The sequence below is a fragment of the Piliocolobus tephrosceles genome, chromosome X (assembly GCF_002776525.5).
Source record: "Piliocolobus tephrosceles isolate RC106 chromosome X, ASM277652v3, whole genome shotgun sequence".
NCBI classification, from domain to species: domain Eukaryota; kingdom Metazoa; phylum Chordata; class Mammalia; order Primates; family Cercopithecidae; genus Piliocolobus; species Piliocolobus tephrosceles.
This window is the reverse complement of record NC_045455.1, coordinates 44,442,673-44,462,507: the sequence shown is the minus strand read 5'-3', so window position 1 is coordinate 44,462,507 and position 19,835 is coordinate 44,442,673. Positions and strand designations below refer to the sequence as shown.

The 19,835-nt window shown below is 34.3% G+C and overlaps 1 protein-coding gene across 2 annotated transcripts in view; it reads right to left on the bottom strand.

The window, feature by feature from the left end:
* DACH1 (dachshund family transcription factor 1) overlaps positions 1-19,835 on the bottom strand; it is a 433,898-nt gene that overhangs the window by 51,189 nt on the left and 362,874 nt on the right. For both annotated transcript variants that reach the window (XM_023186484.3, XM_023186494.3), the window contains one exon: positions 2,193-2,344. In XM_023186484.3, the coding sequence (XP_023042252.1) occupies positions 2,193-2,344 (152 nt within the window). The remainder of the gene's footprint in view (positions 1-2,192; positions 2,345-19,835) is intronic.

Here is a 19,835-nt window from a genome sequence, read left to right as displayed (position 1 = left end):
CTATCTATCTATCTATCTATCTATCTATCTATCTATCTATCTATCTAAGATGGAGTTTCACTCTTGATGCCCAGGCTGGAGTGTGGTGGCACAATCTCAGCTCACTGCAACCTCTGCCTCCCAGGTTCCAGCAATTCTCCTGCCTCAGCCTCCCAAGTAACTGAGATTACAGGTGCCCACCACCACACCTAGCTAATTTTTTCTTTTTTTTTTTTTTTTTTTTTTTTTTTAGTAGAGACTGGGTTTCATCATATTGGCCAGGCTGGTCTCAAACTCCTAATCTCAGGTGATCCACCTGCCTTGGTTTCCCAAAGTTCTGGGATTACAGGCATGAGCCACTGCACTCGGCCCCTAATTTATTTTTAATAAAACATTCTTATTGTGGGTGTTCTAACTTTATCAGTCCCAGATCCTTATAACTTGGGAACAGAAATAATTTAGTTTGTCTTGATCATTGTCCTTTTATCTACTCTTATGAAAATATATCTTCAAAGCATATGGTAGGAAAAGGAGAGTATATTAAATCTACAGCCACCTACAATGAATAATTTTTCTAAAATTTGTACATTTTAAAACCGGAGGTTTTCTTTTCCTTCTTTTCTTTTTTTCTTTTGTTCTTTCTTTCCTTCCTTCTGAAATAATTATAGTTTGAGGTGATGTGGATGACATTGCTAATCTGAGTATTTCTGGTCCGTAGAGTGTCAATGAATACTCCAAACTGATAGGATTTGACTTTGAAATGTAGTGGTCATATACAATGCAAGAGTACATGTGTCAAACCTGCTCTTCAGATGAGCATGCTGTTTTACACTGATGAAACCCAGAAACGTTTTCTCTGATGAAATTGAAATTAAATCCTCACTGACCTGGTTAAAGAGCTTTCAGTTAATGACAATACATGCAAATAGCTTTTCCTTCGCTTCATATTGAGTTTTATACATAAGAAAATGAATTATTCCTTTACTTTTCAGAACTTAAATTCAGAAATATTAAGGGATATTTTCTGAAAACATTTGCCTTAACATAGGAGAAATTCATTAAAAGCACTATCTTATAGAAAACAATAATATGGATGAAATTTAGAAAAAAAAAGTCTTTTGTTTTATATAATCAACTATTTCGCCATGATTTAGTATAGGCTGGATTGATGATTTTCATTTACTGCGTTATAAAACCTTAAAGTGGAATACAGTTCTGGAGACTCGAATTACATTAGTATTAAAAAATGCCATATTAATAGATGAGAAGATATGTTACATTAAAGGCTTTCTGTTATGTCCTTGGAGAGGTAAATAAAATTAATTACATTTCCACTGGGGGAAACTTTAATATGATAGGATATGTGTACAGAAAAATATCACTGAGGATGGAATGTTAGAGTAAAAAGTTTTCTTTAAAAAGGAGCTTACCAGCACACTATCAGCAACTTGTGCCTACTACTCACTAGCTACCCAAATATGGAGAAGTAGAGGACAAATATATCCATCTGGGGTCCACATGACCACTTCATGTGTGGGCAAGAAAATTATGCTTTCTTCTATCCCAAACACTCTTATTATCTTGGCTGCACACTCTATGTTATTGTTAACTGTAAGTATTTTTGATTCATAATGTACTGTACATAAAATATACATCCTGAGGACCACATAGGAAATCCGTGGAAAGTTTGGTAAGGCTTTTTGAAGTCTAGTCTTTGAAGAAATTCTATTAACTGAAACAAACTTATTCATGAAAGAAGGCATTTTTTTGGATTCTTCTAAATTAGACGTATCTTAAATGACTAAACATATCATTTCCTCACTAGAAGGCCAGAAGTTTAAAAATAACTAAATATTTATTAGAACTAGTGTGCTGTTGTTTAGTAAAATCAGACAAACTTAAACAGTTAAATTCCTCCCATTAGGTGGTAATAAAGAGAGCATTTTAGACAGAATGAATTTTAAAGACCTATGCCATTTTCATCAAAGTTTTTATTACAGCTTAATATACATATACATATATATATATATATGAGTATTTCTAAGTCAATTTGATTAGTGTAACAGGTTTAAAATATTAGTTGCTTGAAGAGTGTAATACCATGTTTCAGTCAGTCTAATGAATGGATTAAGTAGGAACAGTATAAATTTTGGAAAAAAAATCTACAACTGGGTGTTCCATATGTCTTTCTTCCAGGTTGTACAAAGGCCTACCTGTATGTTAGTCAGAAGGGTCTCGATGGAAGACAGTCCATCAGGAAACAGAAAAGGAGATGGAAAACCCGGAGGCAGTGGTTGTCCATGCCCAGTTAGAGAGAGTTTGTCAAGGCTGTCTCTTGCGGTTGGTGTAGAAAGCGGGGTCTCATCTGTATGTGATTGAAACAAAAATATAGAACAAGTTACGCTTGTCTGTTTTTATTAGACCTCAGTAATGGCTTCCCTAGTGGTTTCCAGAACATTTATTGCAAATTGGTTCCTGCTATCAGGAGAAAATGCTTTCTGCTGAATTTTCTTTAATGAAAAAGCTGTGGAGATACAACAAGATAACATTAATGAGTAACTTTATAAGCCTTTTAAATGCAGTCTCTAATGAGACTGAGTTTACAGTGCCATGGAATCTTTTTAAAACAAATATTATCTCATATATAGTTGTGATAATATATTCAGGCTGACTTTATGGGCACCTTCCCAATTATCTCATTTTAGTTTGTTCTGTTTGGATTGACAATAGAATATTTCTAGAGCTCCATGTAAGAGAGGGGCTTTGTATATTAGGAAGCTTCCTTCTCCATTAACCCTTCCTTTATATCAATGATTTGTTCAAATTTATTCTTAAGGAATTTACAAAAGAATGCAAAGTTAAAATCTTTCACTTTACACCTAAAAAGAAAAACTAGAATCCAAATATGTATTTCTAAATTATAACTGAATTATTCATTATCATTAAAATTAAAGACCTAATTTTTTTGAACTTGAAGACCCTTTACCTTCATATTGAAAAATTACAGCTTTCATACATAAAAAAAACCTTATAAAGGAAGAGTAATAAAATGCTACTTCTATAACAATATTCAGGGAATAAAGTTTAAAAATCCCTTCAAAATAAACTAGTCTTTATTTATTGAATAATCTTCAAAATTTTAAGCCATCTAGAGCAACACATGAATACAGATTCTTTTCGCCTCTCACAGTGAAAACCTTTTATTTAGTTTTTTTATTATTTAACCATTTTTAAAGTTTCACGTAAGATAGATACAAGTTATGGCTTATTTTAGTTTATCATAATCAGAGAAAATTTTATTCATGGCAGGATCCTCAGTTTTATAAATATTTTCATATTTCACCCCAGGAAAATTAATCAGAGCAATGTATTTGCACAGTCCCGATAGTATCTCTCAATTTTGCAAGTGGCTAAAAACTTCAGCACACTTGCCTTATGCTTATAATTTGATTCCACTGTTCTCCTCAATCATTCTTTTATTTTTCATTACACTACCTAACCACACAACACGTTTTCCAATTACGTCTCTCTGGGAAGGAAATATTGTAGAAGCCGCCACACTTCCCTGTCCATCACTAATGTCTGAACAAGTTAAATTCATCTCCCTCACCTTGCCACATTTCTAGTTAACAAACCAAAAGGAAACAAAAGGTGGGGAGGGGAGTAATGGCCAGAAGGCCTCCTATTAACTGCACTCCTCTCACACTCACGACTTCGCAGTTTCTCCTTCTACTCCCTCCTATGTTAACTTATTGAGACAGATGATCTGAAGCAGCAAGTACTAGAATAAGAAACAGAGTGAGCAAACTAAAGTAGGACTCATGTTATTTTTCTTTTTAATCACACCTGTCACCAAGGTTAAAGAAAGATGGCCGTGAAGGGGCAGGGATGCTGCATGGGTAATGTGAGCAAGGTGATCTTGGACGCCATTTACCTAGCTATCATAAATTACTCTTCCAAACCAAGGCTGCTAGTGTTTTCTCGTAATAGCTCTGGAAAGGCACTTGTTAAACATATATGTGCATGTGAAATTGTTTAAGAATGGAGAGCAATATTTTTCGATCATCATCACCTTAGCTGTCACATGCTAAAGAAAATGTGGCTTAATAGATCATGGGGATAATAATTGCTTGTCTCTTGAAGAAAAGCATAGAACCAGATGACCACCTGAGGTTGCTTTCAGCTTTAGAATCTGTGATTCCACAATTATTAAAGACTGTCCAAGAAAATAAAGAATCATATGTATGTGTACACATTTGGGCTATAAGTTTCATCATCCCCATGATTATTTGATTTAACTTCAGTGCATTTATGCTTGACTATATTTGGCTGTTGTGTGGATTAAATCATTAAATCACTCATGATGCATAAATTTATGTAGCCAGTATTTATTTAACATAAACAATGTGCTGGATACTGGAGATCAAATGCTAAAAACACAACCGGAAAGCCCCAAGAGGCTCATGTAGCCTAGAGTGACTGATTCCAATTGTTAAATAGCTAACTCCTATAGCCAGTAATACAGTTTTCCTTCCCTCATTATTTCTTTAGATATTCCATTTATCCAAACATAGCATTAAAATTTCGTATATATATGTACATGTGTGTGTGCATGCCTTTAAGCATATTTTTTTCCTGCAGCTGTTTTAACGGAATGCTCATCTTGGACCTCGTGGTTCCAGTTGTATGAGAATAGGCTACTATTTGTTATAAACTTATCTAATTGGATTCCTTCATTTATCATTTTACATAGTGAAGATACTACATAAGGATACATTAACTCAATATGTACATAAGCAATTAGCAAATCTGGGGTAGAATGCTTAAGAAATGAGAAAAATGCTTCTTAAAGTCAATACACAATTTTTAAAAGAAAACAAACTAATCGAAGACCAAAAAAAAAAAAAAAAACAAGAATACCTTTGGGTCTCTTCACCGTATTATCTGAGATAAAGTTGTTATCTTGTGGCAATTAGCATCATAGAAGATTTCGTTTAGCTCTTCCTACAAAGATTGTAATATTGAGACCTTAGTTTCACCTTTTGAAATAAAAGTGACCTTTGATTTCCTAAATGTTCTAAGAAGATTAAAGCAAAAGTTTGAGAGGTCGATGAAGAAGAGAGTTTTGACATCACATAAACTCCACTGACTTCAAAGAGTGAATGATGATGAAATACAAGTTCAAAAAATACCTTGATATATCTGTAATATTTTTAGGCTTATTTTTAAGAGAAAGTTGGCTAGTCAGATGTCATGGTTTTTGGATTAGTATAGCATTTGACAATGTAATTTCTTGTTTTTTTGTTTTCTTAAAAAATATTTTACTTTAAAATAATTGTATACTTACGGAAAAGTTACATGAATTGTACAAGGAATTCCTTCATACTCTTGTAATGTGTGAATGGCTGACCACAAAATATATGTTTATGCATACTTCCTGACACATAATGACAAGTAATGTTATTTTACTTTAAAAAAGGGCTTTCACAGAATTAAGTTAAGATCTTGAGATGAGGAGATCATCTTGGTTTAGGATGGACCCCAAATCCGATGGCAAGTGTCTTTTAAGACAAAAGCAGAGAAAGGTTTGAAAGAGACAAAAGAGAAGACACAGAGAAGAGAAAAGGCAAAGTGAAAACTACGCAGATATTAGAATGTTTCACCTACAGTCAAGGAATGGAGACAACCACCAGAAGCTAAAAGAGACAAAAAAATGGCCCTTGGAAGGAGCTCACTTCTGCTGACACTTTCATTTTGGACTTCTAGTCTCCAGAACTGTGAGAGAATAAACTTCTGTTGTTTTAAGGCACCAAGGTTAAGGTCATTTGTTATAGTCAGATCTGGAAAAGTAATAAAACTTCAGTTCGCCAATTGTTTACATTTTGTCACATTTGTTTTTTTTTAAGTTTCCTCTCTGCCTCTGTCCCTCTCTTGTTCTCTCTCTCTCTCTCTCTCTTTCTCTCTCTCTCTCTTTGTGTGTGTTTGATGTGAGGGAGGGTGCATATGTTTGAACCATCTTCCCCAGTTAAGCCTTAAGACTTCAGTGTATATGTCTTTTCTTTTTTTTTGAGACGGAGTCTCGCTCTGTCTCCTGGACTGGAGTGCAGTGGCCGGATCTCAGCTCACTGCAAGCTCCGCCTCCCGGGTTTACCCCATTCTCCTGCCTCAGCCTCCCGAGTAGCTGGGACTACAGGCGCCCGCCACCTCGCCCGGCTAGTTTTTTGTATTTTTTAGTAGAGACGGGGTTTCACTGTGTTAGCCAGGATGGTCTCGATCTCCTGACGTCGTGATCTGCCCGTCTCGGCCTCCCACAGTGCTGGGATTACAGGCTTGAGCCACCGCGCCCGGCCAAGACTTCAGTGTATATTTCTTAAGTACAAGGACACACTCTTAAATAAACACAGTCAAAAATCAGCAAGAATAACATATGGAGAATATGATGATTTACTCAAGAGTCCAAATTCCAATTGTATTATTTTTGAGTTTTTTTACAGTAGTTACATAACAAATATTTTAACTTTTTTGTGACATGTTCTTAATGAGTTTTTTTTACGGGCATGTAGTAGGCACAAAGTAGCTTCTAAGAAAAGTCTGTGATGATTTCTTATCCTGTTAGTCATGCCCTGTCTGGCCCTTTTCTCTTGACCTAACAAAAAGAATACAACAAATATGAGATGTCACTTCAGAGACAGAGATTTGGTTATAAAATGTCTGACTTCCATTTCTCTCCCTCTCTTTCTTTTGCATTGATGCCATGGGTCAAACCAGTTGTCATGACATGAGACAGTCCTGTGGAGACGTACATGTGACAAGGGACTGAGGGCCAACCTCATGAGTTCACTTGAAAGTAGATTCTCCCTACCCAGTTAAAGTATTTATGGCTGCAGCCCTGGCTAACAGGTTGATTGCAGTCCCATGAGACCTTAAACCAGAAGCACCCGGGAAGCTGTACCTAGATTCTTGATCCACAGAAACTGTAGGATCATAAATGTTTGTTGGTTTAAGCCACTAAGTTTCGGTATAACTTATTGCACAGCTATGGATAACTAAAACAGTATGCAACTTTTTTGAATACTCTGGCAAATATGACAAAAATAACTTAATGTTCAGGTAGTATTAGCTGCTTTGGATGTGGAACAACTTCTTTCTATTCAATTTCCTCATTTACAAAAAAAAAATTGGTTAAATGAGACAAATGTAGCACCACACAAATCTAAAATTCCACATTCTCTAATACTTTTTATAATAATTAATAAAAAATTATTTAAATGGCTTCTCAACTATTATGATTGAAGAGTAACAACGTATCAGTTTGGAGTTAGAAATTTTAATAGTTTTAAAATTATTAATTTCAAAGACTTATGAATATCTAATATCTGAAAAAGAATTAGTCATATAAATACAATTTCAGAGCAAGTTATTAATTGCTTAGGTTTACAATCTCTACTTTATAAGGATTCTTAAATTATTTTGTTTCCTTTTATTAAATTAGATCATAGCTCAGTCAACTATAAGACAGCACTTTCAATATCTTTGATGGCAAATCAGATGCAGCAAAGGGTGCATCTTCCTAGGAAAAAAATTAAGCACTTTCAAAAGATGCAGTAACTAGAATACTACTATATTTTAGAGGACTACACATGGGTAGGGTCTAGCAGTTACGCTAGTTCTTTAGATAAGTTGTTAGTGGAATGAAATCATTGCAATTTTCAATTTTACAGTAAAATAAAACCATTACAATTTTGATACTTTGAATTTTTATTTTTTTTCCTGGGTTAGCAATATGCAATGGTATGAAAACATTGCAATTTTCAATTTTACAATAGTATGAAAGCTTTGCAATTTTCTATTTTACAGTGGTATAAAACCATTGCAGTTTTGATACTTTGAGTTTTGAATTTTGACTTTTTTTCCCCCTGGGTTAACAATATGTGAGATATTTAACACTTTATTATAAAATAAGTTTTGTGTTAGGTGATGTTGCCTATCTGTGGGTTAATGTAAGTGAGCACATTTCAGGTAGGGTAGGCTAAGCAATGACGTTTGGTAGGTTAGGTGTACTAAATGCATTTTTAATTTACAATATTTTCAAATTACAATGGGTTTTATCAGGATGTAATGCCATTGTAAGTTGAGAATTATGTGTGTTTTAATTCAGTTATTTGAAACTACAGTGGTTTTCTAAAGAAAAATAGAGCAGCACATATTATAATCTTGACCAGAAAAACTACCTATTAACATCTTAATAATTATATAATAAATATATTGATAATTATAACAACATACAGTCAATTAGAATAATAGAAAACAAAATGAGAAGCCAGAAATGGAAAAGAAGAAAATGTTTAAAAATTAAGTCACTTATCAATAACTATCATAAGATTGATGCCTCTGTAAGACAAAGTATTTTTCTCTCCAATCTTATCACACATAACAATTTAGCAGGATATCCTAAGGAACAATGTTGTTTAAAAAAATAATGGGCCTCTACTTTTAAAATGTTTTCTTTCCTGTTAATAAAATCTAACTCAGTTGTTATTTTCATAACTAATCCCTTTGGGTTTGAATTATATATTCTCTTTCAAGTTAATGTGTGTCTGTGTGTTTTGGTCTCTAATGTCTTTTATTATATCATAAATTCCAAATAGAAAAACACTCAATCACTTCTAGAAAAGCACACATTACAAAGAGATTCACAATTATTCATTTTGATTTGAAGTAGATAGTATTATTAAAATGGAAAATATCTCCATATTTAATGTTTAAAACAGATCTGGGAGTTTCCATGAAAACTATATTTCCATACTTGCAAAGTGAAGAAGATTTTAGCAAAATTCTAGAGAATAAAATAGTTTCCATACAGAAGTAAGTAATTACTTATAAAAATACAAAATTTATTATATTAATAAATTTCCATCACAAATATACAGAAAGATACATTGATAAGTGTTTTGGCAAACTCATTAAATATATTAAATTGAAGTGGAAGTATAAACAATCTACAGATTAAGGGTTGGTGCCTAAAAATTTTTGAAAATTATTTCCAGACATAAGACACAGTTGTTTAAATTGAGCTCAATCGTAACCTCAATACTGATTCATTCTCACTCGAGGCACTCTTGGCTTAATTTAGCAGTAGATACTAAATAATAAATTTAAACAATATGACCTTAGCATGTAATCTTAGGTTACAGAAAGAAAAAATTACAGATATTGGTGAGGGTGTAAAGGAAAGGGAATATTTATACACTATGGTGGGAATGTAAATTAGTACAACCTCTATGGAAAACATATGCAGATTTCTTAAATAACTAAAAAGAAAACTGCTATTCGACCCAGCAATCCCACTACTGGATACCTGCCCAAAAGGAAATAAATCGTTATATCAAAAAGATATTTGCACTTACTTGTATGTTTATTACAGCACTATTCACAGTGGCAAAAATATAAAATCCATCTAAGTGTCCATCAAGGGATGACTGGATTTAAAAAATGTGATACAGGCAGGGCGCGGTGGCTCACACTTGAAATCCCAGCACTTTGGGAGGTCCAGGCAGGTGGATCACTTGAGGCCAGGAGCTAGAGACCAGCCTGGCCCACATGGAGAAGCCCCATCTCTACTAAAAATACAAAAATTAGCTTGACATGGTAGCATGCGTCTGTAATCCCAGCTATTCGGGGGGCTGAGGCACAGCACAATATTGGCTTGAACCTAGGGGGCGGAGGTTACAGTGAGCAGAGATGGCACCACAGCACTCCAGTCTGGATGACAGAGCAACCCTTTGTCTCCAAAACAAAAAAAAAATAGTATATATACACACACACACACACACACACTATATATATATATACACACATACACTATGTATGTGTTGCATACACATACATAGATATATATATGCAACACATACATAGTGTATGTGTATATGTATATACACAAAATGGAATGCTATTCAGCCATAAATAAGAATGAAATTATGTCTTTTGCAGCAATATGACTGGATCTGGAGGCCGTTATCTTAAAACAAGTAGGTTATAGAAAGATGAATACTTCATGTTCTCATTTATAAGTGGGAGCTAAATAATGTGTAAAAGGACATAGAGTGTAGACTGACAGACAACTGAGACTCAGAAGGGTGTGGGAATGGGGGAGGTTCATGAGGAAAAATTATTTAACGAGTACAATGTAGGCTTTTCAGGTAATGGGCACCTAAAACCCTGACTTCACCACTATGCAGTCTATCCATACAATAAAATTACACTTGTACCACAAGAATATATACAAATAAAAAGAAGGAGAAAATCCCAGCACTTTGGGAGGCCGAGATGGGCGGATCACAAGGTCAGGAGATCGAGACCATCCTGGCTGACACGGTGAAACCCCGTCTCTACTAAAAAATACAAAAAACTAGCCGGGCAAGGTGGCGGATGCCTGTAGTTGCAGCTACTTGGGAGGCTGAGGCAGGAGAATGGCGTAAACCCGGGAGGCGGAGCTTGCAGTGGGCTGAGATCCGGCCACTGCACTCCAGCCTGGGTGACAGAGCAAGACTCTGTCTCAAAAAAAAAAAAGGAGAAAAAATTATCAGTTAAATTTTTTTCTTTCTACTTCCATCTTCTCAGAAAATAAGGAATTATGAAATACCACATTAAAATTTATCAAAATGACTTTTATGTATCTATGCTGATGCATATAAAATATCTAGGGGTACTCAGGAATAAAACTTATTTCCTATATTTAATTTAATGCCTATTCTTCAAATTCTGGATTTAAAGTTACTCCAGAAATTTTTATAAAATTGACACCAAAGTGCAAGACATGATACAGCTATGGTAAAATGAAAAGCAAACCAGGCTTGATTCAGAAAGTATGAGTTCGAGTCCTGGCTCTACCAACTACTAGCAAATTTTAGAGCAAAGAACCTGTCTCTTATTTGAGACTCATTTCATTTATTTATTAAAATGGTGATTACCAATTCAAAGGATTATTGTTTAAATCCAATTAGATTATTCCTGTGAAAGTGCTTTGTAAAATATAAAATACTATATTAATATAAAGTATGAATGCATGAATAATTAACAAAAATCCAATCAATTACAAATTTTATAAATTTCATTTTGGAAACTTGGCTTCAACGTGCCATGGAGGAAATTCTGTTCTTGTACCATAAGCCTGTGCTTTCTCTTTTTTTTTTTGAGACAGAGTTTTGCTCTTGTTGCCCAGGCTGGAGTGCAATGGCTCAATCTTGGCTCATGGCAACCTCTACATCCGGGGTTCAGGAGGTTCTCATGCCTCAGCCTCCCGAGTAGCTGGGGTACAGGTATGGGCCAGCATACCCAGCTTATTTTGTATTTTTTAGTAGAGACGGGGTTTCTCGGTGTTGGTCATGCTGGTCTAGAACTCCCCACTTCAGGTTATCCGTCCGCCTAGGCCTCCCAAAGTAATGGGATTACAGGTGTGAACCACTGCGCCCAGCCCTAAGCCTGTAGTTTCTATGTTATGTCTCTCTGATAAGGCTTTGATGAAGATGTATAATGTTGATAAAAGAATTACTACTGTACACATCAGTGTCCTTATATGGACTAACCCTGAGTTAGTTTGGTGAACAGTTAAAATTGACTTTGATGGAAATAATTTGAGAAAGGGCAAAGAATATGAACTGGTTTATAAATTTTTCTTCAGGTGACAGGACCTAGAGGAAATATGTGTTGACACACACACACACACACACACACACACACACACACGGAGTACAAGTTTTATAGAAATAGACTGTGAATAACATAAAACCACTTATGAGGCTTCTTGGATATACTTCAAGCAGCATTAGAACTCCGAATTTTGAGTTTGGGTGAATAAAAGAAAAAAAATTTATGTAGGAAGGAAATCATTGTAAGTGTGCTTGGCAGAATGCTGGAGGTTTGCTACAAAAATACACCAAACTCACAGTGTTGCCTAATTTAATGCATATTCATTCCACACTTTATTATAGACAACTATCTCCTATATCAGTGATTCTTAACTTTTGAATAGTTCTCTTTTGAGATGCTCACAAAAGTTGGGAACCACTCCTTAGAGGAGGAAATAGAACATCTAGTCTCAGCTACCTAACACATAGTAAGTACTTATTAACATTTACCGAAAGATTATGTGAATGAGATAAGGCAAAGCAAAAGCTGCAGGAACACAGACTGCAAAAATGAGAAGGATATAGTCTCTGCCTGTCCCAGGGTTATACCACATCCATGATAGTAAAACTAAAAATACCTTCTATTGGAAAACCACTCTATTGATTACGAGGCAATTTCACAGACATTATCTTGAGTTAAGAGGAAGCTCTAGGAATAAAATTTTTTAAATGCATGCAATTATAATCTCAATAAGTTTATATGCCAAAAGAGTGATTCAAATGGCACCTGGTGCTTAATTAGAAAAAAAGAAGAGATTGTGTCTAGATGATGTGAATTGAAGGGGAAAGAAAAAAGAAAAGAAAAGAAAACCACCACGGCAAGAAATGGGCACTGAATTTTGGGAAAGACTTAACCAGAGGGAGGTCAAGAAGTTGTATGAGAAAACCATGCAAGGATAACAGCTCAAGAATATCAGGAACCCCAATTCCCTGAAGAAACTGTATTTCTAGGAGGAAACCATATTTTCTATTCTTATGCTCAAAAAAGAATCTTTAGTTTCAGGCTATTCTGTACCCGTATTTCAAAAATTTCTATATTCAGAAACTCTAAGATCAAGCTATCTATTAATATTTCCAATCTTGGCCTTGACAGCAAATTCATCAATATCTTAGCAAACTCATCTGAGGAGACAAAACTTGAGTACTCGGGTATCTGTGTACAGAGGTTTTGTTCCTTGGACAATCTGAAATTTCTTGGAAAAAAACGGAATGGCACCAAGCATTAAACACACAAGCGTGCGCACACACATGCACACACGCTGATTTAACTTTCAAATGTTTTGGGTTGCATTCACATCTGCTTGTTTCTTAAAGTCATAAGTTATCAGTGTTTATGCAAGAGCTGGCATAGCTTATGCTGAAAAGATTCACTTAATTGACCTTTCTGTCATTTCCATGATCCGGTAGGTTTAACCTCACTGCTGATACTGCAGGTGAATATGGGAAAGCATTTATTGAAAGCTGCAAAACAGACATGGTTGTATTTCCTAGGTTGATGTTTTGCATATCTGCACAGTAGGACCATTAAGGGTTCTAAGAGCACAACGGAAACAATCATAACATTTGTTTTTAGATGACTGACTCAGAACATGTACACCAGGCTTTATATAGAAACTGTTTTTGTTTTATTAAGGGACTGTTTGCCTGTTAGTGATAACATCATTAAAAATAAATGAAAGGGGGCTGGTAAAATGCTTCCCAAAAGCAGAAACCTAATTAAAGGTGATATGCCTGCTATGAGGCTTTTTTTTTCAGAACTCAGAAATAGAACAAGGTTAGTTCTTTCTCATTTTATAAGGCCCAAAGAAGACCTCACAGTAAAACATCACTTCTGATCTAATTTTCTATTTCTGTGTACTTTAATAATCTACTTTAAAGTCTGCGGTTGCCCATAGAAAGTGAACTAGTTTTAACTAGAGATAACTTCTTCCTCATGTCACACTGCATGAAAAGAAAATCTGATGGTTCAGCTCAAACAAAAAATGCACTCCCTTTTAAAACAAATTGTACAGGTTGTAAGATGTTCAGTAATAGTAGATGCATAGTGCACCCATAAACATTCCACAGCTCTAAATAACCACTTCTGAAAGTTTGAGTTAATGGTTAAAAAAAAAATCCAAATCAAGGTTTATAATTTCAGAAAGAAAAAAAAAGTAGACCCTTTTATTTTAAGGGGTGGAGTTACTCTAATTTCATGGATGGTGGAAAAAGCAGGAAACTGCATTCCCTTGATAACTCTGCCCTTATTGTGCTGTGACCTTGGCCAATTTACTTAAATTTACATCTGCCAAAAATGAGTTTCTGAAATGTGCTTTGAGAATTTTCAAGGGGAGGGAGGAAGAGTTGTCACATAAATCCAAGGCCTTTTCAAAATTAATATGAATTTAGAAGTAAGCAAAAATGAAGAGAAATGCTGGGAACCATCACAGGGTGCCATAGTTTGATACCCTGTTCTCTTGTTGGCTCTGCATAGCTCTAATTCATTTTTTAGTCTCCAAGCCAAAAATAAGTGTTATTGCTAAGTGAATAAAACAGAATGATTCTTAAATAATCCCCCTGAAATATATACTAGCTCTGGTGTTGAGGATTGATATTCAAACTCTAATTTGCACATAAGTTTTAGACTAAAAGTATCATGGAATTACAAAAAAATGTAAGAGGTCTTTGGAAATCACCTCATCTACATTCTTCATTTTTCAGATGAAACAAGCCCAGTAACTGATTGACCCAAAATTTTTCAAACCCAAGTCTGCAGATTCTCATTTCTTTTCTCATTAAAAGATAAAATGTCAATTTTTGGAAATACATGGAAAGCACAATATTTTGAATGATTCCATGAATATGGCCACCCACAAATAAACATATGTGGACTGAACTCTTGCCCTTTTTTTTCTCTCACTCAAATTTCTATCTAAGGGGCCTAGGGAGTCATGCCATACAAATCATAAAATCTACTTCTGTTCAAATTTTTCTTTTTTTTTTCCCCTGAATATTGTGGCTTAGTTTCTAATCTGACTCTGCTAGAGCATCATAGGACCACAGACCCCCTTATCTTAACTTAAGCACTCATTTTTACTAACTTCAAGTCTTTAAATAATAGCTTAACTCTCTCAGCTGAAATTGTCCACCAAAGAATCTCTAAAATCCATCTACGACTGTAAGCCCCTGGTTCGAGATGTCCCGCCTTTTCGGATCAAACCAATGTATATCTCTCATGTATTGATTTATGATTTTCCCTGCAATTCCTGTTTCCCTGAAATGTATAAAATTAAACTGTAACTCGATCTCTTCAGGCTCACTTTCCCAGGACCTCCTGAGACTGTGTAACACAAGGCTGCATACACTCATATTGGCTCAGAATAAACCTCTTTAAATATGTTAGCAGTACTTAAATATGTTTTTCAGTCATCACATATACACATATATGAAAACAGGTGAAATGTGAAGCCTAATGGGATATTCAATAAATGTTAAGAGATTTTAGGAGTGATAATGATTATGCATTTGTGATTTAAGAAAAGATTTACCCATCTTTAGGAAATATACACTGAAAATAAAGTAAAATAAAAAAGAAAAACATTAAAAATATGTACAGATTACAGAGCATATGTTTGAGATTTGCTTCAAAAATCTCTGGAAGAAGAGAAGAAATTGGGTGGAAGTATGAGACAAGATTTGCCTTGAGATGATCATTGTTAAAGCAAAATGATGGGTAGGCATATGGGAATTCAGTACTCTTCTAATTTTACATGTATTTGAAATTTTCAACAATAAAAAGTTAATAGAAAAGGAACACTACTCAGTAAAGATTCTATTAACTTGTTCTTTCTTCAGAGTCAGAGGCATTGCTATGATGATGCTCATCATTATCATAAACAGCTAGCACATACTGAGGGCTTCCTATGTGTGCAAAGCGATGTTTTAAGTGCTTTGCATGCATTGGCTCATTTAATTCTTACAACAATTCTGTTACTGTTTTACTAGTGTTATACTTATTTTACACATTAATATGCAGAGGTAAAAAGAAGTTAATTAACTTGCCAAGGTAACTCAACTACAAAAGAGAGCAGCCTGAATTTGAGCCCATATAGCCTTATTTCACAGCCCATGTTCTTTAAACACTCAAGGAATAACATACAAATTTTTTAAGGGCATTTAAAAATACATTAATATGTGCATTCAAATTTGTGCAATAAATATATACTCAAAAAAAGATAATTTTATCTTGGAATAGACAGCAAATGTAGAGATTTTTCATTTTACTCTTCCTCCTTAAGGCTTGGCTTATTCCCTAAAACCAAGCCAAAGGTCACATCAGCCAGCCAAGATTCCATCAAATTGACTACATCTATTGATACACTTATGATTATTTGTGATTATCTGTGATTAATTGCTAAGATATCTATCCCAGTAATGAAACTCCAGAATCTTCCCAGATGAGACTAGAAAATTTTAACCATGAGTATAGTGGACATTTAATATCAAGTTTAACTTTAGGTAGCTTATGCAGAATATCTCCTTGGAAATTTCTCCACCCTACACCTTATCAAATGCTAACCATACCAACAAGGTCTATACTTCCCTTGTCAGAGCTATTTAACTATGAAAGTACCACTTTTAAATTGACGCATGTATTCTATGGGGTAAAAACACAAAGCCTACTTAAGGATTTTTAAAGCAAAACAATTATTGTGCCAGACGTTCACTTCAGAAGGAGAAGGTCTCATGCTTTACCCATTTAACAGATGCAATTAAACCTTGGATAATGCAACAAATTATCTTCTACATTTGTCCCAATTTAGCTTCTCCTGAATTTCTACATGTTGTTATCCTAGTCATGAATCTGCCTCATTTTTCACCATAAGAACCTTGTGTAGGTTTCCAAATCACCGTCTTTCAGTATTGGACACTATCCCTTCTCTGACTGCATCAATGTCTTCCATGCTAGCACTGGGACTTCCCATTGCACTTGGTGACTACTTCACTTTGATAAGCTGGCATGCAACAAACATGCTGTTGGAATGCTGCCCTAAGCTAGACATCAGTTTGCAGCTCTAGAAAAATTAATTTATGTAAGTCTGATAATTTACTAAGTATAATGACTTCACTTAAGCCACATGTGTGTTTTAATAGGTCCCTTCTTTCCTAGCTTGCATTGCCACAATCTCTTGGAATGGGGAGCACAGTATGTAAATGACAAAGGTTTCTTCAAGTGATACCCACTAACTCTGCAAGAACCACTTCATTTTTTCCCTCCCACATACGACAACTGATTACAAGTATATATTACTAGGATCTTTTCACATGATCAGATTCATCAAAAATTATTATCAAATTTCTTTACAAATTTATTTCTGTCTGTTTAACATGAAAAACTGTGAGGGAAAGAGCTCAGTCCATTTATTCACCTGTGTAGCCTTAATGCCTAGCACATGATATATTTTTATACATGACTTGTTGAATATCTGATATAATTTATTTTCCAAACTTGTTAATTTATTAAACCTTTTATTCTCATAGCAACATAGATAAATTTTAGTTGTAGTTACTTAAAGTTAGTTGAGTCTGAATGAATGAGAAGGGATATAATAAAAACTGCTTTTGTTTCAGTTGCCTTTTTAGAAATGTGAATTTAGCATATAAAAATGACTTATGAGATTTAAATTCTAAATTTTAAAATCCCAATATTTACTAAATAATGAACTATATTTGTGGATGCCCTGTGCAGCAAAAGAGACTAGTAAGTAAATGTATATAGCATAGTAAGATTTGGTTCATCTACTTAAAAGTACTATTGGTTGTTTTGGGCAATCCCAGGTTTGCCACAGCAGAGTGTCCAAGCAAATGTTCATAAGCACCTTGTCAGGAATATTACAGAAACTATTTCTTAGAAATTGACAGAAGGTTAAATTAAGTGACCTTATATCCCTTTTACCTGTTGAGATTTTATGACTTTTTCCTTTAAAACTAACTGTTTTATAACATAGCCATATAAAAATGCAAAGGAGAGCACTAATTTTTAGGATTTAGGGAAATATAAAAAGTTAAGAGTGTATGTTTATGTCATTGTCAGCATTCTTCCCTTGGCGAGAAGGGGATTCTTTAACAGCACAGCTGCTATTTTGCAACTCTCAGAGCATAAAAGCATAATGCAAATTCCTGGACCTCTACTATATATAAGTTAAAATAATAATTTCTAATTTATAACCACTCATTCTTTGTAGCACAGAAAAGACATGACATTGTTAGATTTATAATATTGTACTTACTGACTTTTCAATATGCTGTATTTAAGAAATATACATCTGTTGGCTCAAAAACTCAACAATTAACACAAAAATGAGAAATCTTTGTTGTTTTCTTTTAATACCTATGTTTAAATTTAATTTGAAAAAATATTAGAAATTTTAAAGTTACTTTAAAATTTCAAGTTTAAAAAGAAACATTGTGTTATCTGCATTCATTAAAGTATTTCCTGTTATCTTCTGCTTTGTATTCTATATGTGTAATAGTATGAATGCCTCATATTTATTTTGTGGAATTTGTTTAATTGATGAAGAATTTATGCATTCAGGGTAAAAGACATAGCTCAGATCAATAATTTAACCTGGGAAGATAACACATGTTAGGAGGAACTGAGGAAAGGCAGCGTGGATGAGATCGCTAAGGGGAGAGAGGTTAGAATGGAATTTCCAGAAGTAATAAGGCCAGATTTGAGTGAAGTCTCGCAGACCTGATCATCAAGTTGTAGCTCAGAATGTTCAGGAGAAGGTTGGTCATGATCTTACAGAAATGGCAACTCTTTCTAATCACGGATGTATCATGAGAATATGAACCATTTCATCCTTATGTGACCAGTGACTTTTTATTCCGAGGGCTTGTTCAATGCATATCAAGCTACCATTACTACTACTTGATATTTTTCTGTGTGTTTCCTTACTGTTTGTCTTCTTCAATTACAATGCAAATTCCTTAAGAACAAGATGCCTCTCTGTACTGTGAGCTGTTGTGTCCCCTATACCTTGAATGGTGCCTGGCACTTACATGTAGAATGAATCAATAAATTATTTTAAAATATTTCATAATGAAATCAATTAATCTCTTAGGCTATTTGTGTACACTTAACTAGGTTTTAACTTACTGAGAAATCTCAAATTTAGAAACATGTATGTTTGTTAATTAGAGATTTTCTTTTTTTTTTTTTTTTTTTTTTTTTTATGAGACAGAGTCTGACTCTGTCACCAGGCTGGAGTGCCGTGGCGAGATCTCAGCTCACTGCAATGTCTGCCTCCCAAGTTCAAGCGATTCCCCAGCCTCAGCCTCCCAGGTAGCTGGAACTATAGGTGTGCACCACCACGCCCGGCTAATTTTTTGTATTTTAGTAGAGACAGGGTTTCATCATGTTGGCGAGGATTGTCTCAATCTCCTGGCCTCATGATCCACCCGCCTTGGCCTCCCAAAGTGCTAGGATTACAGGCGTGAGCCACTGCACTCAGCCTAAAAATTTTCTTAATAGTATATTTAGAAGGCTTGAGATACATTATATTACTACAGATAAAATAACCCTCTAAGTCTACTGTTGAAGCAATTTCAAAGCAAAGCATACTGTATGTGTGTGTGTGTGTGTGTAGCTAAATGACTGCACACACAAACTTAGTTACATCAGTACATAGGTATGTATAGGTATACCGTATGTAGACTTCTTCTGTATTTAGTAAATCCAATAACTGTTCTGTTCTGTTTCAATTATTAATTTACCTTAAATATCACTAGAAACGTTAGGCAAATAAATAAGTTTATTTTGTTAGATAATAAGTTATTTTTCATTGCTTATTCCTTCTCATATACTAAGATTACATAAGAATGAAAAAAAGGTAGAAACTGAAAGTTTTACTATTACTTTCTATATTCTAGTACTTTCTATTTTAGTTATATACCTAAGATTAACAAATTATACAAGTAGCATATAGATTGAAAGGCAATTTCCATAAATGACTTAATACTGACCAAAAATTTAAAAATAATTAAAATATTCAACTTTATTAGAAAGTACTTCACATTTGAATAAGCAAACAAAACATGCAGATTTTATTCCTTCATCCTCTTGATATAGATTAAAAACCATACTATTATTTAATGTTATTCTACATTAGAAAAATTTAAATAAAT